Below are 25,275 nucleotides of genomic sequence, written 5' to 3' on the forward strand. Positions count from 1 at the left end.
GGGGATGGGACACGAGGGGACAGGGGGACACATGGGACGGGACACAAAGGGACGGGACATGAGGGAAGGAGGACATGGGACATGGTGGGACAGGACACACGGGGACAAGGACATAGGAACATGGGGCGACGGGACACAAGGGATGGAACACCAAAGGATGGGACACAAGAGGAAGGGGACATGGGACACAAGGGGGTGGCAGATGAAGAAATGGGGGGACAGGACACAAGGGGAAGGGGACACGATGGGATGGGGGGGACACGTGGGGAAGGGGACAGGAGAGGACGGGGTGATGGGACACGTGGGGATGGGACACACGGGGTGGGTTGAGGGGGTGCAGGGCAAGGTGGCACATGGCGGGACACGGGGACCTGTGGCAGGGGTGGCAGGGCACGGTGGTCCATGGCAGGAGTGTCAGGGCAAAGTGACAAATGGCAGACACCAAGGTGGCACACAGCATGGCACGGTGGCCCGTGGCAGACCAAAGGTGGCTCGTGGCAAGGCAAAGTGACCCGTGACACTGCAAGATGGCACATATCAGGGCACGGTGACCTGCGGCAGGTCAAAGCGGCACACAGGAGGGCATGGTGACCTGTGACACTACAGGGTGGCACACAGCAGGGCACGGTGGCCCGTGGCAGACCAATGTGGCACCCGTCAGGAGCTGCTGGGTGCCCGTGGGCAGGCAGCGGTGCCGGGGGCTGGGTGCCCCCCTGTCCCCTCACTGGTGACACTCGGGGCACGAGGCTGATCCTTCTCCTCCTGCAGCTTTTGGGGTGGCGGGTCCCCGTGCTGTGGCACCGGGGAGGGGGGGGGGGCGCTCAGCAGGGACACCCACCTCCCGGGGGGGGGGGGGAAAGGAGGGGGGGGGCATGGTGGAGGGCTCCTCTGCTCGTTAGCCGTCATGTGGGGCAGGGCTGGGGGCTGTGGGTCACACACACCTGAGGGGCTTAATTACAATTAACAGCCCCTTTAAGACGAAAGGGTGGGGGGAGCAGTTTGATTGGGTGGGGGATTGGGGGGGGGGGGGGGGAAACGACTCTGCCCCTATAAATTGCCGGGTTTTTGGGGGGGTTTGGAGGCTTCTTGCTAATTAAGTGTCTGCTGGGGGTGAGTTTTTTTTTACTGTGACATCCCTTCTGGGGACAAAGTGTTGGGGTGGACAATAAGGGGTGACCTTCCCCAGCCTCTGGCTGGTGTGGGGCTGAGGGGTGGGTGTCCCACAGCTCAGGGGGGGGATCCCCACAGAGCTGTGTACTTTCCCCCCCCCCCCCCCCCCCCTCTCCCAGGCCCAGGGGACCCCGCAGCCATGTCCTTCGCGGGCAGCGTTGACATCGACAGCAAATCCGAGAAGCCCATCTCTGTCATCTGGGGTAAGCGCCGGGTCCCCCAGCAGCATCCGGCTGGGGGCTTCATGGGGACCTTCTGGTCTGTCCCCCCCCCACACCCCACAGCAGCCCCTCTCTGATCCCGTCCCCCCCCTCCACCTTGTCCCCAGGGTGCGAGCTGAGCAGCCAGCAGGACTCCTACACCTTCCAGGTGCCGGAGGAATGGCAGTGCGAGCAGCAGCTGGCCCTGAGGACGGTAGGTGGTCCTTGTGTGTCCCCGTCCCCCCAAAACCCACGGGGATCCCTGGTAAGGGGTGCCCAGATGCTATGGAAGTCATTTTGGGGGGGGTGTTTTTCTTGTATCCCCCCCCCCCCAAAGATCTGCCTGGGGGAAGCGGCGCCGGATGAGTTCCACGTGGTGGAGATCGTGCAGGTGGAGGAGGGGGACACTCGCCCCCCGGTGCCCCTGGCCACGCTGAAGCCATCTGTGCTGCCCATGGTGAGTGCCCAGGGTCGGGGGGGCTGGGGATGCCCTGGGGAAGCGCGGGGCAGGGGGGGGAGGCTGCTGGGGGCTACCACCCTCCTCTCTAACAGGCCACCCTGGTGGGAGTGGAGCTGACACCCCCGGTCACCTTCCGCCTGAGAGCCGGCTCCGGTCCCGTCTACATCAGTGGGCAGCACATCTCCAGTAAGTACTGGGGTGCCACAGCCCTGTGACACCCCCACCCCCCCACTCCTTTCTGGGGGGCCAGGGGCTCAGCCGGCCTCCCCCGCAGTGATGCCCAACCTGTCCTGGGCTGAGGAGGAAGAAGAGGAGGAAGAGGAGGATGCGGAGGAAGAGAAGCCAGTAGAGGAGTTCCCCACGGACCAAGCTGTCAGGAAGGGCAGCGCTGCCAAGGTGAGTCGTGTCCCCCCCACCCCGACTTGGCTGGGGGTGCGGAGGGGTCCCTGTGCCATGGCGGGGGGGGGGACACAGGGATGCTCTGCTGGGAGCTTCCCCATGCCCTGATCCTGGGGATGGGCTGCTCCCACCGACCCATGGACCCAAACCCCTCTGTAAATGGGGGTCAGCCGTGATCTTCATCCCTCGGGGAGGAAGAGTGAGGGTCCCCCATGGCCAGTCCCGGTCCTGCCCCCCTTCCCCCCCCCCCCATTCCTGGCCCTGCCACCGATGTTTTCCTCTTTCCCCTAGAAGAGGAGGCTGGAGAAGGAGGAAGAGCCGTGAGTACGAGGGAGAGAAACGCATCCACCAACCCCCACGGAGCTGGGGGGGGATCCCACACGCTGCTGGGACACCCCACCCCACCCCCCCTAATCCCAGCCCTCCCTTTCTCTCCCAAGCAGGAATAACGTCTCCCCCGAGGACCCCCTTCCCGGTAAGGTAGGAACCTGCCGGGCTGTCCCCCCCCCTTGTGTCTCCCACTTACCCCATCGCTGGGTGAGGGAGCTATTGGGGAGGGAAAGGGGCTGATGTGTGATGCTTGTCAGCTGCTGAACCCGAAAATGGGGCAAAAATATAGGGCTGGGCTCTCCTGGCTGGTTGTGGGGGCTCCCTGGGCTGGGAGGGGGGGGTCCCCATGCTCAGCCCCATCCCTGTCCCCACAGGGGCGAGGAACCCTCCAGGGCAGGAAAGCTGCAGTGAAGAAGTAGCAGGAGCTACGGCAGAGCCTGGGCAGGTACGGGATGGGGGGGACCTGGGTGTGAGGGTCCCTATGGGGCTGGGAATGGGCCCATGTGTTATTCCCCCCCCCCATCCCATGGCTGAGTGGGGCTGGGGAGGACTGGGGTGTAAGACCCTTTTCTCCTTCCCTTCCAGGTGCAGAACCCGAGAAGCTGCCGGTCTGGTGTCGTCCTTCCCCAATAAAGGATATTTTGCACTCCTGGCTCTCTCTGCTGGGGATGGGGGGGGGGGGGCATCTTCATCTTCCACCGGGCCAGGGGATGCTCCTGCCACCCCCCCCTCGGGGCTGCCAGGAGCCCTGTGCCCCCTGCCCCGGCTGTGGGGTGCTGCCTGCCTTGGCAGCATCCTTCCCTTTAGGCTGGGGCAGGGGGGGGGCCCGTCAGGAGCCCCCCTCCCCGCCATCCCGTGCAGGGTAACAAGTGTGGCTTGTGAATAGGAGACAAAGGGGGATTAGGGAGCAGCGGGGAGATGATTATAACCCATTGACCTGGCCTTGGTCTGGGGGCAGCAGGTATTTGTGGAGGGTCCCGGTGCCCCTCGGGAGCGTGTGAGAGGGAGGGGGGGGACACTGCTGTGTCTCAAATTGGCTCCGAGGGGGGAGCCGAGCCCTCCACAAAGGCAGGATTTTAGTCTGCTCCAGGTGTGGGGCAGGAGGGCTGAGCCCCTGGGGGATGCCAGGGCTTGGGGGGGCAGAGTCATTCCCCATCTGCAGGGAGTGGGGTGTCCCCATAGGGCTGGGGGGGGTGGGGGGGAGGGTGGGGGACAGGGGGCCACACACAGAAGGCTTTGACAGGCAGCCCTGTCCCTCCAGCCTTTCCTCACCCTGCGGGGGCTGCTTGCACAAGCCAGCCCCCCTGCCGCTGCGTTGACGGCTCCCTGGGACCCTCTGCCCCAAACCAAGGTGGGGGGGGGACGGGACACGGGGACACACCGGGGGTGATGATGGCTCCATGGCCATCAATCATCCCCCCTGGCTGGAGGGGCCAAGGCAGAGCCCTGCCCTGCGACCCCCAGGGATGGGATGGGTTTGGGGGGGGGGGGGGGAGGGGGGTGCAGTTTGAACATCCCCATGGGGATTGGGGTGGGAGGGGACCCCCTGAGCTGGCGGGGGGGGTGCCAGGTGTGTGGTTACTGGGGGCTGCGGACTGTGTTTCAGGCTGAATTCCTGGCTGGGGAGGTGAGAAGGCATCCGGGGAGGTCTGATTTGGGTCGTTAGCACTGAATCAGCCCCCCCCAAACCCTGCAGATGGGAGTGCGGGTACCCCACTGATCTCCATTGTGCCTTTCCCGGGGGGGCCAATACCCCTCCTTGCACTGGTGGGGAAACTGAGGCACAGGCATGGGGGCAAGTGATTTCTGTACAAAACCCCTTGTCCTGTGTGCTGTCCCCTCTGGGATACCCCCCCCAGGGGCCTTTTACCCCCCTGGGGCATTACCCCAGCACCCTGCCAGGCGATTTATAAGGCATTTAGCACCTTCCTGGCCGAGCAAACGGAGCATGGAGGGATGCTCAGCCTCCTGATGGGGCTGGGAGCAGGGGAAAGGGGGGATTTGGGTGGGTGGGGGCTGTGACAGGACCCCCCCAGAGTCCCCCAGTGCTCAAGCAGCTGGTTAAAAACCACTGGGGCGCTTTTCTCTGCGCGATGCCCAGACCAGGGCGCTTGGGTGAAAGGAAGGTGGCAAACAGCATCCTCGGCGCATCCCTCCCCGAGGCCTGGCAGGGCTTTTCCCCACCCCTGGTACCACGGCCGTGCCCTGCAGCATCGCACACCCCCCTCCCATTCCTCGGCCCCCCCCCCCCCCCCCCCCACTCCGCCAGGCAAGGTGGGGGGGCTTCGTGATGGGGACACCCCGAGTGGCTGAGCCTCCCCTGTCCCCTCCTCCTGCCCTGTCCCATCCTCCTTCCCTCCGCCTGCCCTCCTGGGGGAGGTTCGGCCCCTCTTCCCACGGCGTTCCCCCCACCTTTTAAAGGCCGACCCTTCATCCTGCATCACCCACCCGCTTCCCATCGCCGGCTTGGGAGTGGGAGGGGGCTGCCAGCTCCATGGAGCGGGGGGCTGCGGGTGCTGCCCTTGACGGTGGGCAACCCTGCCCTGCCCGCAGCCGCCTTTCCCGCTAGCCACTGCGACCCGGCAACTAGCCCAAGGACTGGAGGCTGATGGGGTGGGGACGCAGGGGACAGGATGGCTTTGGATGTCCCCAAGGCGTAGGACGTGCAGCCCCCAGGGCTGGAAGAGGAGGAGGAGGAGAAGACCCGACCCCGGCTGCCTCCCCCATGCTCCATCGCCGCTCCGGAGACGTTGGCATCGCACGTGGCTTCACCGACGCGGCGTCAGCCTGGGTTTCACTCCCTTTTTCCCTTTTCCCCCCCAAACGAGGGGGTCACCCCGAGAAGGAGGGGACGGGTTGCTCCTTGGCTTTCCCTGCCCCGGCGGGGATGTGCCGGCGGTGAAGGGAGGGCAGGTTTGCCGGGAGCCCGCCGCGCTGCCGTCGTTTCATGCCGGTGGCTGGGGGACCTCGACGCGCGCCATGCAGCCCATCACCCTGCAGAACCTCTCCATGTAAGACACCCCCCCCCCCCCCCGGCCCCTTCCTCGCCACCCTCCTCGGCAATTTTTTTACACCCCGGGCTTTTATCGGTAGTTTATTCTTAGTGCCGTTAGAAAATTCCTCGCTGGGGCTGGGGGGGTGTGTGTGTGGGGGGGGGTCGTGGAAGAAAAAACAACTAACCCCAAAAAAACCCATCCTGTTTCTCTCCCCTTTTGTCTCCCAGATGTTTCCAGCTCCTCATGTTCTCCTGTCAGACCCAGGTAGGTGGATATGTTTTACTAACCCCGCCGAGCCGGGCTGGGCGAAGGCACCCGCTCTGCGACCCACCGTTTGCTTCGGGGATGTCCTTTTTCTATGCCGGGGGGGGGGCTTTCCTGGGGGGCAGCGTGTGCCCATCCTGGCTGGTACCCAGCTCCGGGCAGGGGAAGGATGCTGCGGAGGTGCCCGCAGGGATGGGTCCCCGCTGGAGCCGCCTGTGCCCACCTCGGGGGCTGCAATGGACCTTACTGGGGTACCGGTGATGGGGAGTCATGTCCTCCCCGACCCCCCCCCCGGGTTTCCCATCTGCAAGGCCACCGGAGAAGCCCTCCCCGGGGACAGGCGAGACGTGTCTTGCAGCTTTGCTCGGGGAGGGCCGTGCCAATTCTCCATCAGCCTTGATCTCTGCCCCGGCCCCCGCCAAGGCTGGCTGCCGAGAGGGTTAACGGGGGCAGAGTAGCTTCTGGTACCCCCCCACCAGCAGGGTGGGGTGAGGTTTGACACACACCACCCCCCCTTCCCTTCTTCTCCCCCCACCCCACCCTCTCAGGCTGCACCGTCCCTTTTTGTGGGCTTTAGAAAGGCCGCGGCTATTAAAATGCACTGTTCCATATCAGCACCCTCTGCTCCAGAGCCCAAACAAAACCCCCGTAGCTGCCGGCCCCACCAGCCTTAATACATGCTCGGGACCTTTTTTCTTTCTTTTTTTTTTTTTTTTTTTTTCTAGTTCTTTTCCCAAGGTAAATGCTTTTATTTCTTTGAAAATGAGAGGGGAAGGGAACCGCCTTTGATGGAGAGGGGCCTCCCCCCCCCATCCCAGCCCACCTCCTCCGCCAGCCCCAAAGGCTTTAAAGTGAATCCTGGCAGGAAATGAGTCCCCAGGCGCACACAAAGGTAGGGGGGTGTAGGGGGGGGCCGGCAGTGCCCCCCACCATCCCCACAAGGGCAGGCAGTGCCGAGTCCCCTTGTGCTGGGCTTTACTCCCAGCCAGGCGATGCTGCAGCCCAGGGGATGCAGGACAGCAGGTCCCCGAGCACCCGGGTGATGCTCTGCACCCCAAACTGGGTAGACGGACCCCAAAAAGCTCCCTGGATCTCTCCATGGGATGAGCTCCTGGAGCACATTCCCCTGCCCACAGCCCTTTTGGAGCTGTTTTTGGAGCTGGTTCAGCCAAGGCTGGTGTCCCTTGGGTGCTTCTCACCCAGCCAGGCGATGCTGCAGCCCAGGGGATGCAGGACAGCAGGTCTCTGAGCACCCGGGTGATGCTCTGCACCCCAAACTGGGTAGAAGGACCCCAAAAACTCCCTGGATCTCTCCATGGGATGAGCTCCTGGAGCACATTCCCCTGCCCACAGCCCTTTTGGAGCTGGTTTGGGGGTCAGTTCAGCCAAGGCTGGTGTCCTTTGGGTGCTGCCCAAAGCCCCAGCTTCCCACTTGCACTGGAATTAAAACAGGTCTTAGGATGCGTGTTGAGAGATGCTGGCTGGAGTGTGGTACCCGGACGGGGACTGACCACCAGCACTCATTGCCCCCCTCCCCAGCTCATCTGCAGTAATTAGCTGTCATTTACCATACGACAACCCTGGTGTGTTTGTGCTGCCCCGTTAGCATAAGCCACGGAGCTGGTTTGGGTCTGGGAGGTGTTTTATTCCCCCTGTCCCAGGATCCGTCCATGCTTAGGGTGGACTGGGAAGGGGACAGCTCTGCTCCTGGGACACCCAGCCTGGCTTTAGGAGGGTCTCACCCCCCAAGAGGGACCCAGTGGGTGTTTCATAAGCTCAACCCTTATGTCCCAGCCTGCCCTTGGAGCAGAGGATGCTGCCTGAGGAGGAGACGCTACTGAGTGTCCGGGGGGTCAGGAGCTCAACCCTGTTCCCGAGGGACCAGTCGGCTGTTCCCAGAGCAGAGCATCCTTCCCCGTGTCCTCCGCACGCAGGGGATGCAGAGCATCCCACTGAGAAACTGGACATCCCCCAGTCTGGACATTCCACTGAGCATCTGGAGCTGGGATGCTCAGCCAAGCTGGTCCCCATGTCCCCAGTCACAGGGGGCTGTGTTGGTGCAATGGGGGGGGCTCTCCCTGTCCCCCCAGAAGCTGCCAGTCCCTCTTCTCCTCCATCAGCATCGGGATGCTCAGCCTGGCTCCTGCCAGGAGAAGCCCTTGTGGAGCTGGTCCTGGTGGATTGGGGTTGGTGCCGTGGTGAACATGGCAGGGGTGGTCTTGGGGGGTGGCAGGGGTGGGCAGGAGGATGGCAGAAGTGGGTTGGGGGTGACTGGGGTGGGCAGGGGGGTGGCAGCACCTCTCGGGTCCCATCCCAAAGCCCCCAGCCCCATCCCTATGGGTGCCCTGCCTCTCCCTGCCTGCCCTGCCAGTCGCTCTCAGGTCTAAAGCATCCGCTCGGTGCCTTCGTTGTGGCTCAAAAGGGGACCAGTTTGGCTAGTGATGGCTGGGAGCAATCCCTCGCCCGCAGATGGGGGTGGCGGGTGGCTCTTCGTGTCCCCCCGTGGCCAGCCAGCCCCCCCCCCCCCCCCCGGCCCCAGGGCTCCCTGCTCCATCCCCTTGCCGTCGGCTCTCCAAAACAAATTGATTTTATTTTTCCCTTTGTAAACAAAGGGGGAGAATCAACCGTCTCCTAATTTTAACCAGTACGTGAGGGACCAGGGGGCCATGACCGACCAGCTGAGCCGGCGGCAGATCAGGGAGTACCAGCTCTACAGCCGGACCAGTGGCAAGCACGTCCAGGTGAACGGCAAACGGATCACCGCCACCGCCGAGGACGGCAACAAATTCGGTAAGGAGCCGGCGGCTGCCCCGGGGGGGGGTTCATCCACGGCTGGAAAAGGCTGGGGAAAAAATATCCCTTCCCAAAGAAGTTAGGGAAAATGGGGGCTGCAGGGAGGTTTTAGTTGCCCCGTGGAGCTGGTTTTATACCCCAAAAATTCTTCCAGTAACTCCCGTGAGAGCACGGCTCCCAACCAGCCAGCCCTGACCTCAAAACTTCCAAAAATCACGCCTTTCTCTGCCACCGCTTCTGTAAGCCCTATATTTAGGGCTTGTGCTTTCTAATCTCTTCCCTGATGTCAGACAGGCAACTTTTCCTGGAGGAGAATCACCCGATCCCAGCACCAACCTCTTCAATATCCGTATGTGATGGGCAGCCCACCCCGGCTCCATCACCTTTCCCAGTGGGTTTTACTGGGATCCCCAGCCCTGACGCCCCGCTGATGGGCACCGCAGCCCCACCAAGGCCAGGCTGGTACCCTCAGTATCTAAAAGCTTCCAGAAAAAGGCTTTTTCAAAGCTGATTCGCCACCTTTCCAGGTCTCCCTGCTCTGGCACGGGCAGGTCGGGAGCACGGGACCCGCCGGGGTCATCGGTTTCAGTGTCGGCTCCCAACCTTTGGAGCCACCACCGTGTCCTAGAGACACAATGAGGACGAGGATAATTAACCCGCCGGGTGCTGGACTCGGTCTAGCCCTGGAGAACCCATTGAATCGCTGACAATGAGGATGTGCTGGGTTGGGGGGGGGGAGGTGGGGGGAGAGGAAGGGGCCGTTTCTCTCCCCGGTGCTTTCATCAAACGCCCGGTTTGACTCTGCTGGGTTTTAACAAAGGCCCTTTAGCATCATGGCTGGGGAGCATGCCCCGGCTTTGGGGGCTCACCATCCTCCTGGCCCCCCTTCCTGGCAGGGAGGGATGCTGGGGGGCAGGCTGGAGGCGGGGAGAAGTGGATGGGGATGCTTTGGGTGCCGGTAGCTCCTGGGGGGGATGCTGCAGCCCCCGTGGGACACTTCCCCCTTGCTCCCTTCCTCACAGCCAAGCTCATCGTGGAGACGGACACCTTTGGGAGCCGCGTCCGCATCAAGGGGGCCGAGAGTGAGAAGTACATCTGCATGAGCAAGAGGGGCAAGCTCATCGGGAAAGTGAGTCCTGCCCCCCCTGCCCCCCCCCCTCACCCTCTGCCTCTCCCGAGTTCCCAGAGCATTCCACTGAGTAAGTGGGCATCCCCCAGCCTGGGCATCCCACTGAGCATCTGGAGCTGGGATGCTCAGCCAAGCTGGTCCCCGTGTCCCCAGTCACAGGGGGCTGTGTTGGTGCAATGGGGGGGGCTCTCCCTGTCCCCCCAGAAGCTGCCAGTCCCTCTTCTCCTCCATCAGCATCGGGATGCTCAGCCTGGCTCCTGCCAGGAGAAGCCCTTGTGGAGCTGGTCCTGGTGGATTGGGGTTGGTGCCGTGGTGAACATGGCAGGGGTGGTCTTGGGGGGCGGCAGGGGTGGGCAGGGGGGTGGCAGCACCTCTTGGGTCCCATCCCAAAGCCCCCAGCCCCGTCCCTACGGGTGCTCTGCCTCTCCCTGCCTGCCCTGCCAGTCGCTCTCGGGTCCAAAGCACCCGCTCGGTCTTGGGGATGGTAAGAGTGGGTTGGAAGGTGGCAGGGATGGTCTGAAGGGTGGCAGGAGGGGCCAGCGGGATGGAAGCACCTCGTGGGTTCCATCCCCAAGCCCCCATCCCCATTCTTACGGGTGCTAAATGCCCCTCTCCTCCTCCCGCAGCCCAACGGCAAGAGCAAGGACTGCATCTTCACCGAGATCGTGCTGGAGAACAACTACACGGCTTTCCAAAACGCCCGCTACGAGGGCTGGTACATGGCCTTCACCCGCAAGGGCCGGCCCCGCAAAGCCTCCCGCAGCCGCCAGAACCAGCGGGAAGCCCATTTCATCAAGCGCCTCTACCGCGGGCAGCTGCCCTTCCCCAACAACGCCGAGCGGCAGAAGCAGTTTGAGTTCGTGGGCTCGTCCTCCCCCACCCGCCGGACCCGCCGCACCCGCGCCCCTCGCCCCGGCACGTAACGGCTGCCCGGACTCATCCCTCCTCATCCTCACCGCCTTTCGGCCTCGCCAGACTCTCTGCCCCTTCTCCTGGCACCCTCCAGCACTGCTCTTTTCCCCCACTGCTTTTTCTAAAGATGCTCTAATTTTGTACCGCGAGTAGGTCGGGGGGTGCACACTTCAGGCACGGTCACCGGTGTCCCTTCATCCCTGGAGCATCCCATCACCAGTGTCCTTTCATCCCTGGAGCATCCCGTGGTACCCACCTTCACCACTCGGTGCCTTTTCCTGTTCCCCTCAGAGACTTGTCCCCATGCCACTGAGGGCTGGGACCCCCCCCCCACCCCGAGCCACCTTCCCGTCCCCACAGAATCCCTCCCAGTGCCCAGGGATGGATGGGACTGGCCACGAGACTGCGGGATGTCCCCACCGGAGCGGGATGGGGAGCTTGTCCCCAGCCCCAGGACCATGGGATGCTGTGTCCATCCCTGGGAGGGATGGCAGGGCACCGCGGGGGGCCAGATGATGGGGAGCGTGGGGTGCCAGTCCGTCCATTTGTCTGTGCAGCGGTGGGGGGGTGCCCGGGCATGCAGACCCCGTGGCCAGCACTTGTATCCCCGCGGCCGTGGGGTCTCTGCGTTATTTATTGGAGGGGAAGGTCTGTGTCCTCTCCCCATGGCACCAGGACACACGTGGGTACGCACCAGGCTCCGCTGGCCAAAGAGAAACCATTTTTAGGTTATTTTTATTTTTGGATTGGTTGTTTGCGTGTTTTTATGAGCTCTGCTGTTTCCTTTATGAGTCAGTTTTAGGCCTAAACAGTTAGATTTTGGAGTTTATTTGTGTAAAGGAGGAAACCCCCAGGCAAATAAAAGCGAGTGTCTAGACGGATGGGGCCGGGGGGAGTTTTTATTCCCGTGCCGAAGCTTTGCCACAGGTTTTGTGCCTGCTGGGATGGGGGGCACTCAGCTCCCCATTGGCACAGGGTGTCCTCACCCACCCAGGGTGGGTCCTGGGAGAGAGATGCTCCGTGGCAGGAGGACGGTGGCAGCCACTGCAGGGGACTCCCTGTGTCCCCATCCCTGCCTGTTCCCCCCCCCTGCAGCCCAGGCTGGGTCCTGGGGGTGTCTGCTGCATCCTGCTGAAGGGGGCATCACCCTCGGCATGGTACCCACCGTGGTACCCACTGCTTCACCCCAAAGGTGATGCTCTGTGGGGGTACCCAGTGTGGTACCCACTGTTCCCCCTGCCCGGAAGCCACCAGCTCGCCCACCTTTCAGTGGCCACCGGTCAGGCTGTCGTGTCCCCCCCGCCCCGCCCCAGGCCCCGAGCTCGGTGCCCCCAGCCCGTGCCGTCCCACCTTCCCCATAATTGCTTTCCCCTCCGACAATGTCCTGGGAGGTGGCAGCCGGACCACGGGGAGGATGTAATCCCTTCACCAGGGCTCACCCAGCCCCTACAAAGCCCCGCCAGCATAATGCCGGGGGGGGGGGGAAGAGTGCTGGGGAGGGGGGGGGGCGGGCCGTGGGGAGAAAATTATAACAGTTTGAGTTAAATGAAGCTTTAAAGCAGAAGAGAAATGCAACACCCAGCAATTATGGCCGAACAATGCGCCCGGTGCTGCCTGCCCAGGTGTGGCGGGTGGGAATTAGCCGAGCGGTCGGGGTAACTTTTTTTTTTCCCCCCCCTCCTGTTTCCTTCGGCCCCACAACCCCGGGCTCCTTGTTTCCGCAGGAATTCGAGACATTCTTGAAAGGAGAGGGCTTTGAGAAAGGGGCCGACTGGGTCCGGACCCTCCCTACCCCCGCTGCCCCCTCCCCAATTTAGCCAAAGCTTCAAAGGTAGAGGAGTTCCCTTTGTGTAATCTCCGCTTTAATTTTTTTTTCCCGTCCCATTCTCCCCCCCTCCTTCTCTTCTCCTTCCCAAGCCCTTCCTCTCTTTTCTTTCAGGGTTTTCCCCTTCCTCCCCTCTCTTTCTTCTCGACCTCCCGGGATAGAAAGGGCTCGGAAGGGTGAGTCCTTTTTAATTATGACCGGGGAAGGAAAAAAAAAAAAAAAAACAAAAAAAAAAACCCCACCAACCCTCACACGGCTTCTTTCTTGTTTTTTGAGGTGAGACCTGGGGCGGGGGGGTGGAGGTGGGGACAGGAATGTCCTCTGTGCAGAAAGTGCACTGGAGGGTGTCTCGCCCCGCCGCGGTGCTGCCCAGCCTTTCCCAAGGCTTTGCTCTCTCCTGTGGGCTGGGGATGCTCATGGGAATTGGGATGCTGGGGGACCTTTGTATGCTGGGGGGGCTTGGGATGTTGGGGGGAGTTAGGATGCTGAGGGTCCTTGGGATGCTGGCGGGAGTTAGGATGCTGAGGGTCCTTAGGATGCTGGTGGGAGTTAGGATGCTGGGGGTCCTTGGAATGCTGGGGGGACTTGGGATGCTGGGGAGCCTTGGGGTGTTGATGGGAATTAGGATGTTGGGGGGCCTTGGGATGCTGGGGGGGGCTGTGCAGCCAGTGAGGGCGGCTCCCCAGCAGCCATGTCCCCAGAGCAACCACCTCACTGCTGAGGTGATGGGCACCAGCCCCCTGCCCCGCTGCCATCCCCATCCCCTCGTACTCCTGTAGGGTCCCAGTGCTGACAGGAGACTCCCGTGATCCGGACTGGGGGCATCACTGGGGTGGCAGGGGCTGGTGACCCCTGTGACATGGGTCATATCCAGGCCAGCCCTCGCAGGGCTGCTGTCACAGGGGTCCTTGGGGAGTGATGCCCCCTGCAAACTCAGGTGGGGGGGGGCAATTTGGGGTCGGGCAGCTGCCTCGCAGAGGGGGTGCAGGAAGGCTCCTCGTCCCCATCCTGCAGGGGCGGTGAGCTCGAAGGATGCTCCTGCACATCCTCCGTCGCTCGGCGAGGCCGAAGGATGCTCCTGCACATCCTCCATCGCTCGGCTCCAGCCGGTTGCGGCGGGAGGCGGTCGCTGTAGCAACGTGCCGTGCGGCGCAGGGGAGGGGATGCTCGGCGCAGGCATGGCTCCCGGCGGACAGGCAGAGCTGCCTGCGGCAGGCCATGGGCTCCCTTGAAGGTAGGGCCCTGCTCCCCCTCTTTCCCCTCACCCCAGCCCCCCAGCAACACCCTCCCCACCCCCGGCAGGGGACTGGCAGCTCCCTGTCTTGGGCCTGGCTTTGAAGGGCATCACCGGGATGAGGGGTGACCCTATGGGGCTGGAGGGGGGGCTCTGGGGAGCGTAGCTGGGTTTGGGTTTTATGGGGGAACGTGAGGGTGTTCGGCTGGTGCAGGATACATGCGTTTCCAAACTCCTCCCTCCCTCTGGATGCCCCCCAGGGTGCTGGGCTCGTGGCGTGGGGCGGGGGGGGGGCTGAGCCCACGGCGGGTGCCACGGCCGGTTCAGACGCCCGAGCGGCCCCGGGCGCAGGTGGCGGCCGCCGAGCAGCCGCTGCGGTCGTCTTCATGCTTGAGAAACTGGGTTAGCACCGGAGGGGGGGGGCGGGGGGAGGCAGCCACAGCCTCGATTATTCATGGGCACGGCCCCGGGGGGGGTGGCCGGTGGGACTGGCGAAGCCCCTCCAGCATGGGGGCACGGTGGCATCTCGGGGCCGAGGCCATGATGCTCTTGGTCCAACGAGTCAGGCTGGGCCGGGTACCAAAGGGTGTGTGGCAGCATCCCCCCAGATGAGGATCCCCCCAGATGTGATATGCATCCTCCCCTGGACATGCATCCCCCCAGATGTGCACCCCTGGCTGAGTTTACCCCCAGATGTGCACCCCCCTGGATGTGCATCCCTTTGGACATGCATCGCCCCGGACGTGCATCCCCCCAGATGTGCATCCTTGGACAAGCATCTCCCCAGATGTGCACCCCTGGGTGCGCATCCCCCCAGATGTGCCTCCAGGGCGTCCAGCGGCCCCCACTTGAGCCAGGAGGGAAACTGAGGCAGCAAACAGCATCGAGCGTGGAGCGCTGGGGAGGGGACCCAGAAACAGAAGCCGCTGTCACCAGGCAGCTCTCTCCCACACAGAGCCGGGAATAGACGCCGGCTCCCGGCGACGCCGACGCAGCCCTGCCACCCCGGGGGAGGGGAAGGGGGGGGGTGTCCGGCCGTGGCACCCATCCCATGCCTGGGTCCTCGGCCAGGTCTGCGTGCCGAGGGGGTCCGGAGGGACGGGGCTGGCCACAGCCTCCCTGCCCTGCCCCAACCCAGCCCCGGGCACCCCTCCAGCCCCACCGCCGAGCTCTGCTGGATTGCAGCCCCCCCAGAATTAGGGGGGGGGTGGGTGTGTTGGGATTTGGGGGGGGGGGGGGGGGCAGCAGCTCTCCCCCCTGCCCAGCTCCGAGCTCTCCCTGGCAGTGTGGAGATCAGGGCTCGATTTTTAGCAGATGCTCAGCACCTCCCAGGCCTTCTCTTGGCCCCACGGATGGAAATTCCTGCTGCGTTTCCCATCCCGGGGCAGGGAGGGGTGGGTGCCGCCCTCGGAGCACCCCAAAACCCAGCCTGGGGTCCGGGTTGGACCTGGGGGTGTGCCATCCTCACCCACCGTGCCCAGCCCACGCACCACGGGGTGCTCACCCTCCCCTTGCTCAAGGCTGTGGGTCTCGGGGGTACCGAAACCCCGGGGGGGGGGGGGGGGGGAAATGCTGTCCCCAACCGCATCCCCTCTTTGCAGCGGGGGCTGGAGGGAAATCGGGGGGCGCTGGGGACCCCCACCACGGGCCGGGCTATTCCTGGCAGCCGGGCAGGTTGGTTTTATTTCTGTTTTCCTCCCTCTTTGTGCCGGGAGGGGGGGGGGGGGGGGAAGCGATGGGAAGAGGCAGGAGGCAATACTGCTTCGTCATGATGCCGGCTAATTCCTCCTCTTGTTGGGGAAAGGGACTGAGCCAGCAGCCAGAGGTGGCCAGGAGGCGAGCGACACCCACCCAACCCACCCAACCCACCCACCCACGTACGCCCTACCCGCCGCCCGGCATCGGTTATCGGTGCGGCGGGCGACACAGCCCGCCGGGGCTGGAGCCGGGAGATAGCGGCTCGCTCGCCCTCACGCACGCTCGCCAGCCCGCTCCCCCGACCGGGGCGCCGGCGGTGGCTCGGCCGCAGCCAGGCCAGCCGGCCCGCTAGCCCGCAGGGTCATTGGGTAGCCAGGCGAGCGGAGGAAGCCAGGGGCGACCCCTCACCGGCTCCCCACGGCTGGAGGAATGCGGTGTCCCCCCCATCCCTAGGTGAGTGGCCGTGCCCCCCCCCGCCCTGTGCGGCTCGGTGGGGAGCGGGGAGGGAGGTGGCCGTGGTGGGGGACCCACGGTTAGGTGGGGGGGTTTGGGGGGGCCGGTTGGTCGGGGCCGGTATTGGCCACCCTTTGCTTTCCCGTCGCCTTTCTGGTGCCGCCGCTCCCCCTCCCGTGGCGTGGTGTAGCCCCCGCTCCCGGGGGGGGGGGGAGAGGGTTTAGGGGGGCTGGGGACAACCCCACATCTTGTTCTCCATTTTTGGGGGGACGTGGCCGTGCCCCTTCCCCACACCTGGCGCTGCAAAGCCAGCTGCACTTGCCGGGGGGGGCCGGGGGGACAGGAAGGGCGGTGACCCGAGGTGGGGACATGGGGACACGGGCTCCATCGCCAGTGGGGGTACCCCTCCCCGGGCCCTCCCCGGCAGCACGGTGCTCCCAGCACCCCACTTCACCCCACCTCACTCTCCCCCTGCCCTTCCCCGCCACCCCCCCCCCCGGACAACACCCCCCTCGGGACATCCCCTGTCCTCCTTCCCTGGGGACATTGCCACCGGCACCCTGTGTCCCGCGGGAGGAGGCCAGAGCAGCCCGGCCATTCCCAGTCCCACTTGTGGAGTGAGTTTGTGGGGTCTCAGTGGTGTTGTTGGGGGGGGGGGCGTGCCTACCCTGCTTCCCCCCAGGCACAGGCTGTGATGGGGTTTGATTCTCCCCCCGTGCAGCGTGGTGGGGCCGTGGTGGTGGGTGTCTTGCTGTGGGCACAGGATTTTGGAGACCCCCAGCTCCTCCTGGCTCCATCCAGCCCCATGGACGCAACACTGAGGGGTCAAATCCCATCGCCCCACTGCCAGGGATCACCAGGATATTACCTGGTGGGGGGGATATGGGGTGCAAAGCGTGCCCCCCCCAGCCCTTGGCCATGGATGGAGCCATCTCCCTGGGGGGAAAGCGGCTCCTGGCCGTGGGCGTGCGGGGCCGGTGGTCAGGCAGGGCTAAGCCCGTCCTCTCCTGGGAAGACCTGGGCCACCAGCTGCCACCTCGGCCCCACGGAGCCCCCGGCCGCATCCCACTGCCCAGTGTCCTCCCAGGCGGGTTCCTCGCTGCGGTGGCCCCACACAGGGCATGGGGGCACCCAGGGACCTGCCACCCTGAGGTGATGGATGCAGGGCATCCCGCGGGACAATGCCTGGGGCTGGCAGAACTGGGGGCTCCTCGGGGACATGGGGCATCATCAGACCCACACTGGGAGCCCCGGAGGGATGCGGCCTCCCCACACACCCCCGGTGGGTCCCTCCTGGTCCCTCCGCATGCAGGATGAGCAGGCTAATCCCATTTTAATCCCAGATTATGTGCCACGTGAGCCGCTGCCCAAAGCAGGCTGCAGCATGGCCATCGGAGCAGGGGGGCTGGGGATGGACCCCCCCCATCCAGGAGCTTTAGGGCAAGCACCGCACATCCCTGTTCTAAACTTGGGGGGGGGGGGCGTTTCCTGGCAGGGCTGGGGGCCAGGAGAGCAATTGGGATGGCTTAGATCCCTCGGATGGGAGGAATGGGGAAGCTGGAGAAGGTGGAAATGCCCCTTTTATCTCCATCCGCTCCTGGATGGGGTGGGTGGATTGGTGGTTCCCCCCCCCCAGCTGGGGAAACTGAGGCACAGAGCAGCCCTGCGTCCATGGGACGGGAGCCGGGCAGGGTGCACCCTCCAGCCCCAGGGATGGAAAAATCCCGGGGGCCAGGAGCTGGCAGCTGGTGGCTTTTAAGGCCACCGAGGCGTCCCTGGGTGCGGGGTGCAATGGCACGGAAGCAATGGGCTGTCAATAGCCGAAGAGTCGCTCCCCTCGGCCGGGCGATGATGATGCTCCGGCAGGGAGGGAAAGGGCGAAAAAACAGGACAAAGGAGGAACCGGACACCGGTGAGACGCGGGTCGGGGACAGACCCACGTGCTCCCCGCCGTGATCGAGTTGCCGGTGGGGCCCCGGTGTGCGGCCGTGCCTCGGTTTCCCCCGGTGAGGCAGGGGAGGATGCTCGGTGCCTCTCCCAGGCCGTGTTTGTTTGGGGTTTGCTGGAGGAGGAGGAGGAGGAGGAGAGGGCTGGGCTGGGCTGGGAAACACCGGACGCCGTTCCCAGGGCTGGCGGGAACCGTCTGTTCGGGGAACTTGTGACCCCGCCGTGTCCCCCCCCACCTCCATCGTTGGCCAGGAGCCGGGGCAGCTGCGGGAGCGGCAGGATGCCCGTGGCCAGAACCATGGCAAGGGCAAGGCAAGCAGTGAGGAGGAGGAGGAGGGAGAGGGGAGGAAGGCTGGGGGGGGTCCCTGCCCGCTCCCCCCACCCCGGGTGAGGGGGGGGGGGGGGGTGTCGTACAGCCTGGCCCCCGGCCCAGGTGCCGGGTGCTGATGGCTTTGGCGGCTGCGGAAAGTCAAATCCGGATTTCCTCGGGGTGGGGAGGAGGGAATTGGCCTCTTCCCGCTTCAGCGACCGCCCTCCCCTTGGCCCCCCCCGGGATGTGCCTTGCAGGGGTGGGGGGGGGGCAGCACCCCTTCAGCCTGGCAAACCCCCATCGGCACGTGGTCTGTCCGTCTGTCCATCCATCCCTCCCTCCCTCCATCGCTCTTCCTCTTCCCGTACATCCCGGCCCAGCACCTTTCTCTTCCCGCTCCGGCGAAAACACCGTGGGTACCAGCATCATCGCCCTGGGAGGGGGGGCCACGGCGTTACCACCCCCCCACGACATCACCCTCCCGGCCAGGAAAATCCCAAACACGAGCCGGAGTGGCCTTATCTCGGCGAGCAAAAGAGCGTGTGGGGGGACCTGCCGGGGAGATTGGAGGTTGCCATGGGGAGAGAGGCTGCCATCGGGGCGGTGGCTCTCTGCCTGCGCCTGATAAGGTGTCCCCGCGTCCCCCGGCCAGGGAAGTGGGGGGGGGGGGGCGGTTTGTCACCGTGGCCGAGCCGGTTGTGACACCCCGACACCCCTCCGGCTCCGTCGCGGCATCTCTGGGCACCTCTTGGTTCTGGCTTGTTTTCCTTCCCCGCCGGCATCCGCATCCACCCCGTCCCCGCACCCACCCTCCCGCCGCTTCCTCTGCCTCCTCTTTGCCATCTCATCCATCTGCTCCTCGCCACCGCGTCCCCCAACGCCTGTCCCCAGGGCCCACCCGTGTCCCCCCCCCCGCCCCCAGCGCCGTGGGGTGCCAACCGGAGGCGGGGGGGGGGGAGGCGGGGAGGGGGAGCTGAGGAGCAGAAGCGGGGGGGTTGCCCTGGCTCTGCCGCTGGAAAGTGTGAGCTCATGGGTGTGCGGGGAGGACGCTGCTCGCCCGGACAATGTCGCCTTGTCCCACGCTCCGTCACAATCCGGGGGTGCCCGTCCCACCCACGTTGCGTCCTACAGACCCCTGGGAGGTGCTGGGCATGGGTGTGAGTAGGTCGGGACCCCCTCCCCACCTCCCCAACCCCCCCTCCCAGCAACGAAGCGAGGGGGGGTTTATTTGTTTCTAGGTGGTCTCAAAGGCGGGATGAGGCTCGGAGCTGCCGGCGGAGCCTCCTCGTCCCGGCTCGACCCTCGGAGGAGGGAGCCGAGGGCGGTACCTCGTGCCAGCAGCTGGAGGATGCTCTGGGCTTTGTCACATCTGGTCCTTCTCCACCTCCGCATCCCGCAGGGATGGGCTCTGAGCCTATGCCGGGAGCCATGGAGCTGGGGGGCAGCGGGGTTGGGGGTCCCCAGAGGCGGTGGAATCCCCCTAGACCTGTGTACAACCTTCTAGGTGGGGGGGTGGCCGCTTCAAGGCTGGAGGGCTCCGCGCTGCTGTTGCTGTTGTTGCCTGGATGGCACGAGGTTTTCCCAACGCCCTCCCCGCTGAAAGGAGAAGTTTTGAGGAGAATGGGGAATTTTCCCCTTTGTGTGCGGCATTGTGGGTTTAAAGCCCGGGATGGGGGGGACACACGCTCAGGCCTGGGGAGGGCGGGGGGGGGGGCTGTGGGGCAGGGGCTGAGCGCAGCACGCCCCATCCCGCTGCGGCTGGAGCCTTCTCGAGGCCGCTCGGGGCTGGCGGACAAAGGGCTTCATTACCTCTGCTCCGCTTGCCAGCCCTCGTCAGCAGCCGCCGGGCAGCGGGACCGGCAGCCGGCACGGGCGAGGAGGGGGGGGCGGGCAGGCAGCAGGGCAGGGAGCTGCGGGCACCGCGGGGGGACATCAGGGACGGCGGGAGGAGAAGGTCGAGCTTGTCATCCTCCGTTGTCACCCTCCGAGCCGCTGGCACCTCTCTCTTCTCCCTTGCAGAGGCAGCACCCGAGCCCCAGCCCGGCGTTAGCGCCCAGAGGGATGTGGAGCCACAGAGGTGAGTGGGGATCCGGCAACGTCCCAGGGTCCCAGGGCCACCAGGGGCCAATTGGCCATCCCCAGGGATGGTGGCATCCCCCTGGCAAGCCTGTCCTACTGCCAGCACGTGAATATTTGTTGGTGGGGCCATGCCAGCCTCATGCCACGTTAGGGTCCAGTGCATGGGGGGCTACCGGGCTCTGCCCCATGGCAGGAGGGTGGTAGGGAGCCAGGCTTTGGCCAGCCCCACTGCCCTTGGGCATCTTGCCCCGGGACCAGCCTTGGGGTGCTCCCTGCCCACCCTGGCAGTGCCCCAAAACCCTTGTTCTCCCCATGCAGGACCCTGTGACTGACACAGCCCCTCCAGCCCGCAGCTGAATGGAAAGACTGCAGAAAGTAAGGGGGGGGCCGTGGGGAGGGTGTTGGGGGCTGTGGGGAGGGTGCTGGGAGTTGGAAGGATGCTGGGGGCCATGGGGACGATGCTGGGGGTACAGGGCAGGGGGCTGGGGGCTGTTTGCAGGGTCCTGGGGGCATGCAGGCAGCGGGGACCCCTGTACCTAGGGAAGGCACGCAGGGGCTGGTGGCCAAGGGCAGGGGCTGGTGGCCAAGGACATCGGTAGAGTCACCCTGGGATGCTGCTAGCAGGGCCCTGCCTTCCTCCTCCTCCTCCTCCCAGCCCAGCCGGGCAGCACCATCTAGTGGCAACGTGTCCTGGCCAAGCCACTGTCACTTCCCGGGTGTCCCCTGCCCTGAACCACAACGCTGGGGCAAAGAGAGACCCCAGCACCCATCCAGAAATACCCCCTCCCAACGACGTTTTGCCCCGGTGCACTGAGGTCCATGGGGCACAGGGGTGTCCCTGGGCCCCCCTGCCATGCCCTGGGGTCCTGACCATCACCCCGAGCCCCTTCCTGGGCCTCCGAGGATGGGGTTTGCTAAAAATCTCCCCCTTTTTTCCTTCCAGCAACCGCTGACCTCCCCTGGGAGCGTCTGTTCCTCCCGTGGGTCCAGCGTCCCTGGATCGCCTTCCAGCATCGTGGTAAGAAGTGGCTCGTGTCCCCCCGTCACCTCCCTCCATTCGTGGGGGTCACCTCCCCAAACCCTCTTCCATCATCCCGGCGGGGCCACAGAGGATGCCAGCCCCGGGAAAGCCCTCCCCGTTCCCCAATTCCCGCTCTGCACCCAAAAATGAAGGTGTTTTCTCCTTCCTTCCTTCCTTCCTTCCTTCCTTCCTTCCTTCCTTCCTTCCTTCCTTCCTTCCTTCCTTCCAGGCCAAAATGGACAACGAGGTTCTGGGCTACAAGGACCTGGCCGCCATCCCTAAGGACAAAGCGATCCTGGACATTGAGCGCCCGGATCTGATGATCTACGAACCCCATTTCACTTACTCGCTCATGGAGCACGTGGAGCTGCCCCGCAGCCGAGAGGTGAGGGTGTCCCGGGGCCACCTGCTTGTTTTGGGGGACTAGTGGAGGGCAAACCCCCCCACCCTGCCCCGGGACAGTGGGGTCTCAGCGGGTAGCTGCGGGGCTGGTGGAATAAATAGCTTTTTGCCTTCTCGCAGCGCTCCCTGTCTCCCAAATCCATCTCTCCGCCTCCATCTCCGGAGGTGAGTACCGGCACCGCTTTGGGATGAAAGTGGGGGTTCCGAGGAGGGAAGGGGCGATGATGAATTGTAGGGGGGGGTGGTGTCTCGCTGGTCACCAGCCCCCCCCCCATTTGCCTGCAGGTCATCCGGGAATGGCTGGAGAGCCGGACCCCCAGCAGTGCCCCACAGCCCACCTCTCGCCAGGGCAGCAGCTCAGCCCGCAGCAGCGTGCAGCACTTCCACCGACCCGGTACGCTCCCCCAGCACCCTGATCCCCCCACCCCGTGATCCCCCCATCACCGTGACCTCCCCCCCCAGCACTGCCCCATCCCGAGCCGCACCATGGGGGTCTGGGCAATCACTTTCCAGAGCCTTGAGCTGGCCCCCATCCCCTTTTTTCCTTGCAGAGACCGACACGACGGAGCTCAACATATACAAGAAACCTCCAATTTACAGGCAGAAAGGTGAGCGGCAGGGGGGGGTCTGTCCCACGGGATGGGGCACCCCAGGGCGCTGGCCTCACCCCCACACTGTGCCCCACAGAGCACCATCCCGGCGCCCACCACGGGAAGCATCTCATAGAGGACTTGATCATCGAATCCTCCAAGTTCCCGGCGGCGCAGCCCCCAGACCCCAACCAGCCCGCCAAGATCGAGACCGACTACTGGCCGTGCCCCCCGTCCCTGGCCGTTGTGGGTAGGTGGGGAATGGGGGCAGGTGAGGGGGTGGGTTTATCCCCCCCCCCAAAAAAAAACAACCCATGGGGGTGCTGGGAATAGATTTAACCTCCACTCTTTCCCCCCAGAGACGGAGTGGAGGAAGCGGATGGCCTCCAAGAGAGGGGAGGAAGAGGAAGAGGACCTGACGGAGGAGATGAAGAACCTGCGGGAGCTCCAGAGGCAGGAGCTGAGCAAGGTGAGGGGCTGAGCGGGCGAGTGAGGGGCCCTGCGAGGGGCTGGGGACATGATGACACTGACCCTGACCCATGCCTCTTCGCCCCCAGGTCACCTCCAACCTCGGGAAGCTCATCCTGAAGGAGGAGATGGAGAAATCTCTCCCCATCCGGAGAAAAACCCGCTCGCTGCCGGACCGGACACCCTTCCATACGTGTACATGGGATGCTCTTCCTGTATCCTGTCCCTTCCCTTCCCCAGCTGGTGGCTTTGGCTGCCTGCACCCCTGCCAGCTCCTCCAGCCCTGCCTGCATCCCTGCCTGCACCCCTGACAGCTCCTGCATCCCTTCCTGCATCCCTGCCTGCACCCCTGACAGCTCCTGCATCCCTGCCTGCACCCCTGCCAGCTCCTGCATCACTGCCTGAACCCCTTCCAGCTCCCCCAGCCCTGTCTGAACCCTGCCAGATCCTGCATCCCTGCCTGCATCCCTGCCTGCACCCCTGCCAGCTCTCCTAGCCCTGCCCACATCCCTGCCAGCTCCCCCACCCCTGCCTGCATCCCTGCCAGCTCCTGCACCTCTGCCAGCTCCTGCACCCCTGCCTGCACCCCTGCCAGCTCTCCTAGCCCTGCCTGCATCCCTGCCAGCTCCTGCACCCCTGCCTGCACCCCTGCCAGCTCTCCTAGCCCTGCCTGCATCCCTGCCAGCTCCTGCACCCCTGCCTGCACCCCTGCCAGCTCCCCCAGCCCAGCCTGCACCTCTCTGACCATCTCTTGTCCTCTCGTAGCCCTGCACATGGGGAGCTACAAGAGCTCCTCGCTGCCCGCCTCTGGCAGGAGCACCCTCACCCGGGTGAGTGGGGCCAGAAGCTGCCCCCCCTCCCCACCCTCTTCCAGGGCCACACGGCCTCAGATGGGGTCTGGGGGTGGCACCGCTCTGATGCTGTCCCCCTGTCCCCTCGCAGCTGCAGTCGGCAGAGTTCGGCTCAGCGGGCAGCGAGAAGGGCAGTCCAGGTGAGCGTCAGCCCAAAGAGGGGGGATGCGGGGGTGTCCTGGGGGTTACAGGGGTGTCGCCAGGGGATGTGGGGGTGTCCTAGGAGATGTGGGGGTGTCCCAGGGGTTGCAGGGGTGTCCCGGGGGTTGTAGGGGTGTCCCAGGGGTTGTATGGGTGTCCTGGGGGATGTGGGGATGTCCTGGAGGTTGCAGGGGGGTCCCAGGGGATGTGGGGTTGTCCTGGGGGATGTGAGGGTGTCCCGGAGGATGTGGGGATGTCCTGGGGGAATGTGAGGATGTCCTGGGGGTTGCAGGGGGGTCCCAGGGGATGTGGGGATATCCTGGGGGATGCAGGGTGTCCTAGGGGTTGTTAGGATGTCCCCAGGGATAGGGGATGTCCCTAGGGATGGGCGATGCTGGGGCAAGCCCGGGTTCAGCAGAGGGTGTAAAACCACTTCTTGGGGCTTGTCACCATCCCGGGGAGGGTGCAGGGGGGGACACAGCGGGGGGGTCCCCGGGGGCTGAGCCCTGCTCCTCTCTCTTTTCCAGGCCTGCAGGTAAGCACTCGAATGGCCACCGGTGCAGAAACCCAGCGAGAGGGTGATGTACACTGGGGTGGGGGACACAGACACGGGGGCCACCTCCCTGATGGGTCCCAGAGGGGACAGTAGGAGGTGGGGTGGGGGTGGGTGCTTGTGTTGATCCCTGGGCTGGAGCCCATCACCTTGGCATCAGTTCAGGTGGGAGAGGGCAGCCCTTTGGGGAGCCGGGGCGGGGGGGGGTCACGACTGATGTCAGGCTTTGCCCCCCCCCCTTCCCAGAATGGCCAGCGTGGGCGCATGGACAGAGGCAATTCCCTGCCCAGCATGCTGGAGCAAAAGGTGAGCGGGGATGGGGGGGCTTGGGGAGGGATGGGGGGGGGCTGTGGAGAGGGTCTTACAGTCTTATGTGTCCCCCCCCTCGCAGATCTACCCCTATGAAATGCTGATGGTGACAAACCGGGGCCGCGTGAAGCTGCCACCCGGCGTGGACAGGACCAGGCTGGAGGTAGGGGCTGAACTGGGGTGACTAGGTGGTGGTGGGGGGGGGGGGGCGGGAAATGGGGGGGAACAGGCACCCCATCACCCTCCCTCTCTCCCCCGCCTGCAGCGGCACCTCTCCCCCGAGGATTTCCTGCGGGTCTTCGAGATGCCCCCCGAGGAATTCAGCAAACTGGCCCTCTGGAAGCGCAACGAGCTGAAGAAGAAAGCCTTCCTCTTCTGAGCCCTCCTCGGCCCCGAGCTCACTCCGTGTCACGCCGTGTAACCGCTTTAGGGCTCTCAGCCGGTTTTTACTAGGATTCCACCCCCCCCTTCTCCTCTCTCTCAGCACCTCCCACCCCCCCACCCCTCCCCGGGGCTCTGCACCCCCCTCCTCACTCCTCCTGCGGGAAAAGGGCTCAGGGGGGCTCGAACCTGCGGAGTGATGGGGCTGGGGGCAGACGCTGCCCTGGAGCAGGCACGGTTCAGCCAGGAGGGGAGGTGGGGGGGGTGCCTCTGTGCTTTGTACCCCCCTTCTTCCCCCCACCCCGGGTACTGCCTGGCTCTGCTTTTGGCCGGCCGGGAGCGTGCCAGCTCCGGTGGGTG

General features: G+C 64.9%; 3 protein-coding genes across 10 annotated transcripts; all 3 read left to right on the top strand.

The window, feature by feature from the left end:
• Window positions 1-1,309: 1,309 nt before the first annotated feature.
• NPM2 (nucleophosmin/nucleoplasmin 2) lies at window positions 1,310-2,978 on the top strand. The gene is made up of 8 exons (XM_074164073.1): window positions 1,310-1,373; window positions 1,499-1,584; window positions 1,708-1,827; window positions 1,923-2,016; window positions 2,105-2,226; window positions 2,521-2,549; window positions 2,673-2,709; window positions 2,934-2,978. Exons 1-8 carry the CDS (start codon window positions 1,310-1,312, stop codon window positions 2,976-2,978), a joined length of 597 nt encoding a protein of 198 aa, XP_074020174.1.
• Window positions 2,979-5,202: 2,224 nt separating this feature from the next.
• On the top strand, window positions 5,203-10,664 carry FGF17 (fibroblast growth factor 17). The gene is given in 7 exon segments (XM_074164234.1): window positions 5,203-5,375; window positions 5,377-5,486; window positions 5,489-5,570; window positions 5,783-5,819; window positions 8,432-8,609; window positions 9,635-9,741; window positions 10,368-10,664. Coding segments are annotated over 7 exon segments (984 nt in total).
• Window positions 10,665-20,556: 9,892 nt separating this feature from the next.
• Window positions 20,557-24,913, top strand: DMTN (dematin actin binding protein). 8 transcript variants are annotated; one of them, XM_074164136.1, is made up of 15 exons: window positions 20,557-20,574; window positions 21,143-21,217; window positions 21,450-21,605; window positions 21,743-21,787; window positions 21,908-22,016; window positions 22,174-22,230; window positions 22,310-22,462; window positions 22,572-22,681; window positions 22,770-22,875; window positions 23,446-23,510; window positions 23,623-23,677; window positions 24,322-24,329; window positions 24,472-24,531; window positions 24,617-24,697; window positions 24,800-24,913. In XM_074164136.1, exons 1-15 carry the CDS (start codon window positions 20,557-20,559, stop codon window positions 24,911-24,913), a joined length of 1,212 nt encoding a protein of 403 aa, XP_074020237.1. The 8 variants fall into 8 exon arrangements, with proteins under 8 accessions (XP_074020237.1, XP_074020239.1, XP_074020238.1 ...); XM_074164138.1 differs by lacking the exons at window positions 24,322-24,329; window positions 24,472-24,531 and adding an exon at window positions 24,200-24,207 and having other exon boundaries at window positions 23,623-23,671; XM_074164137.1 differs by lacking the exon at window positions 21,743-21,787.
• The last annotated feature ends 362 nt before the right edge of the window (window positions 24,914-25,275 follow it).

Source organism: Numenius arquata, chromosome 26 (assembly GCF_964106895.1).
Source record: "Numenius arquata chromosome 26, bNumArq3.hap1.1, whole genome shotgun sequence".
Taxonomy (NCBI): Eukaryota; Metazoa; Chordata; class Aves; order Charadriiformes; family Scolopacidae; genus Numenius; species Numenius arquata.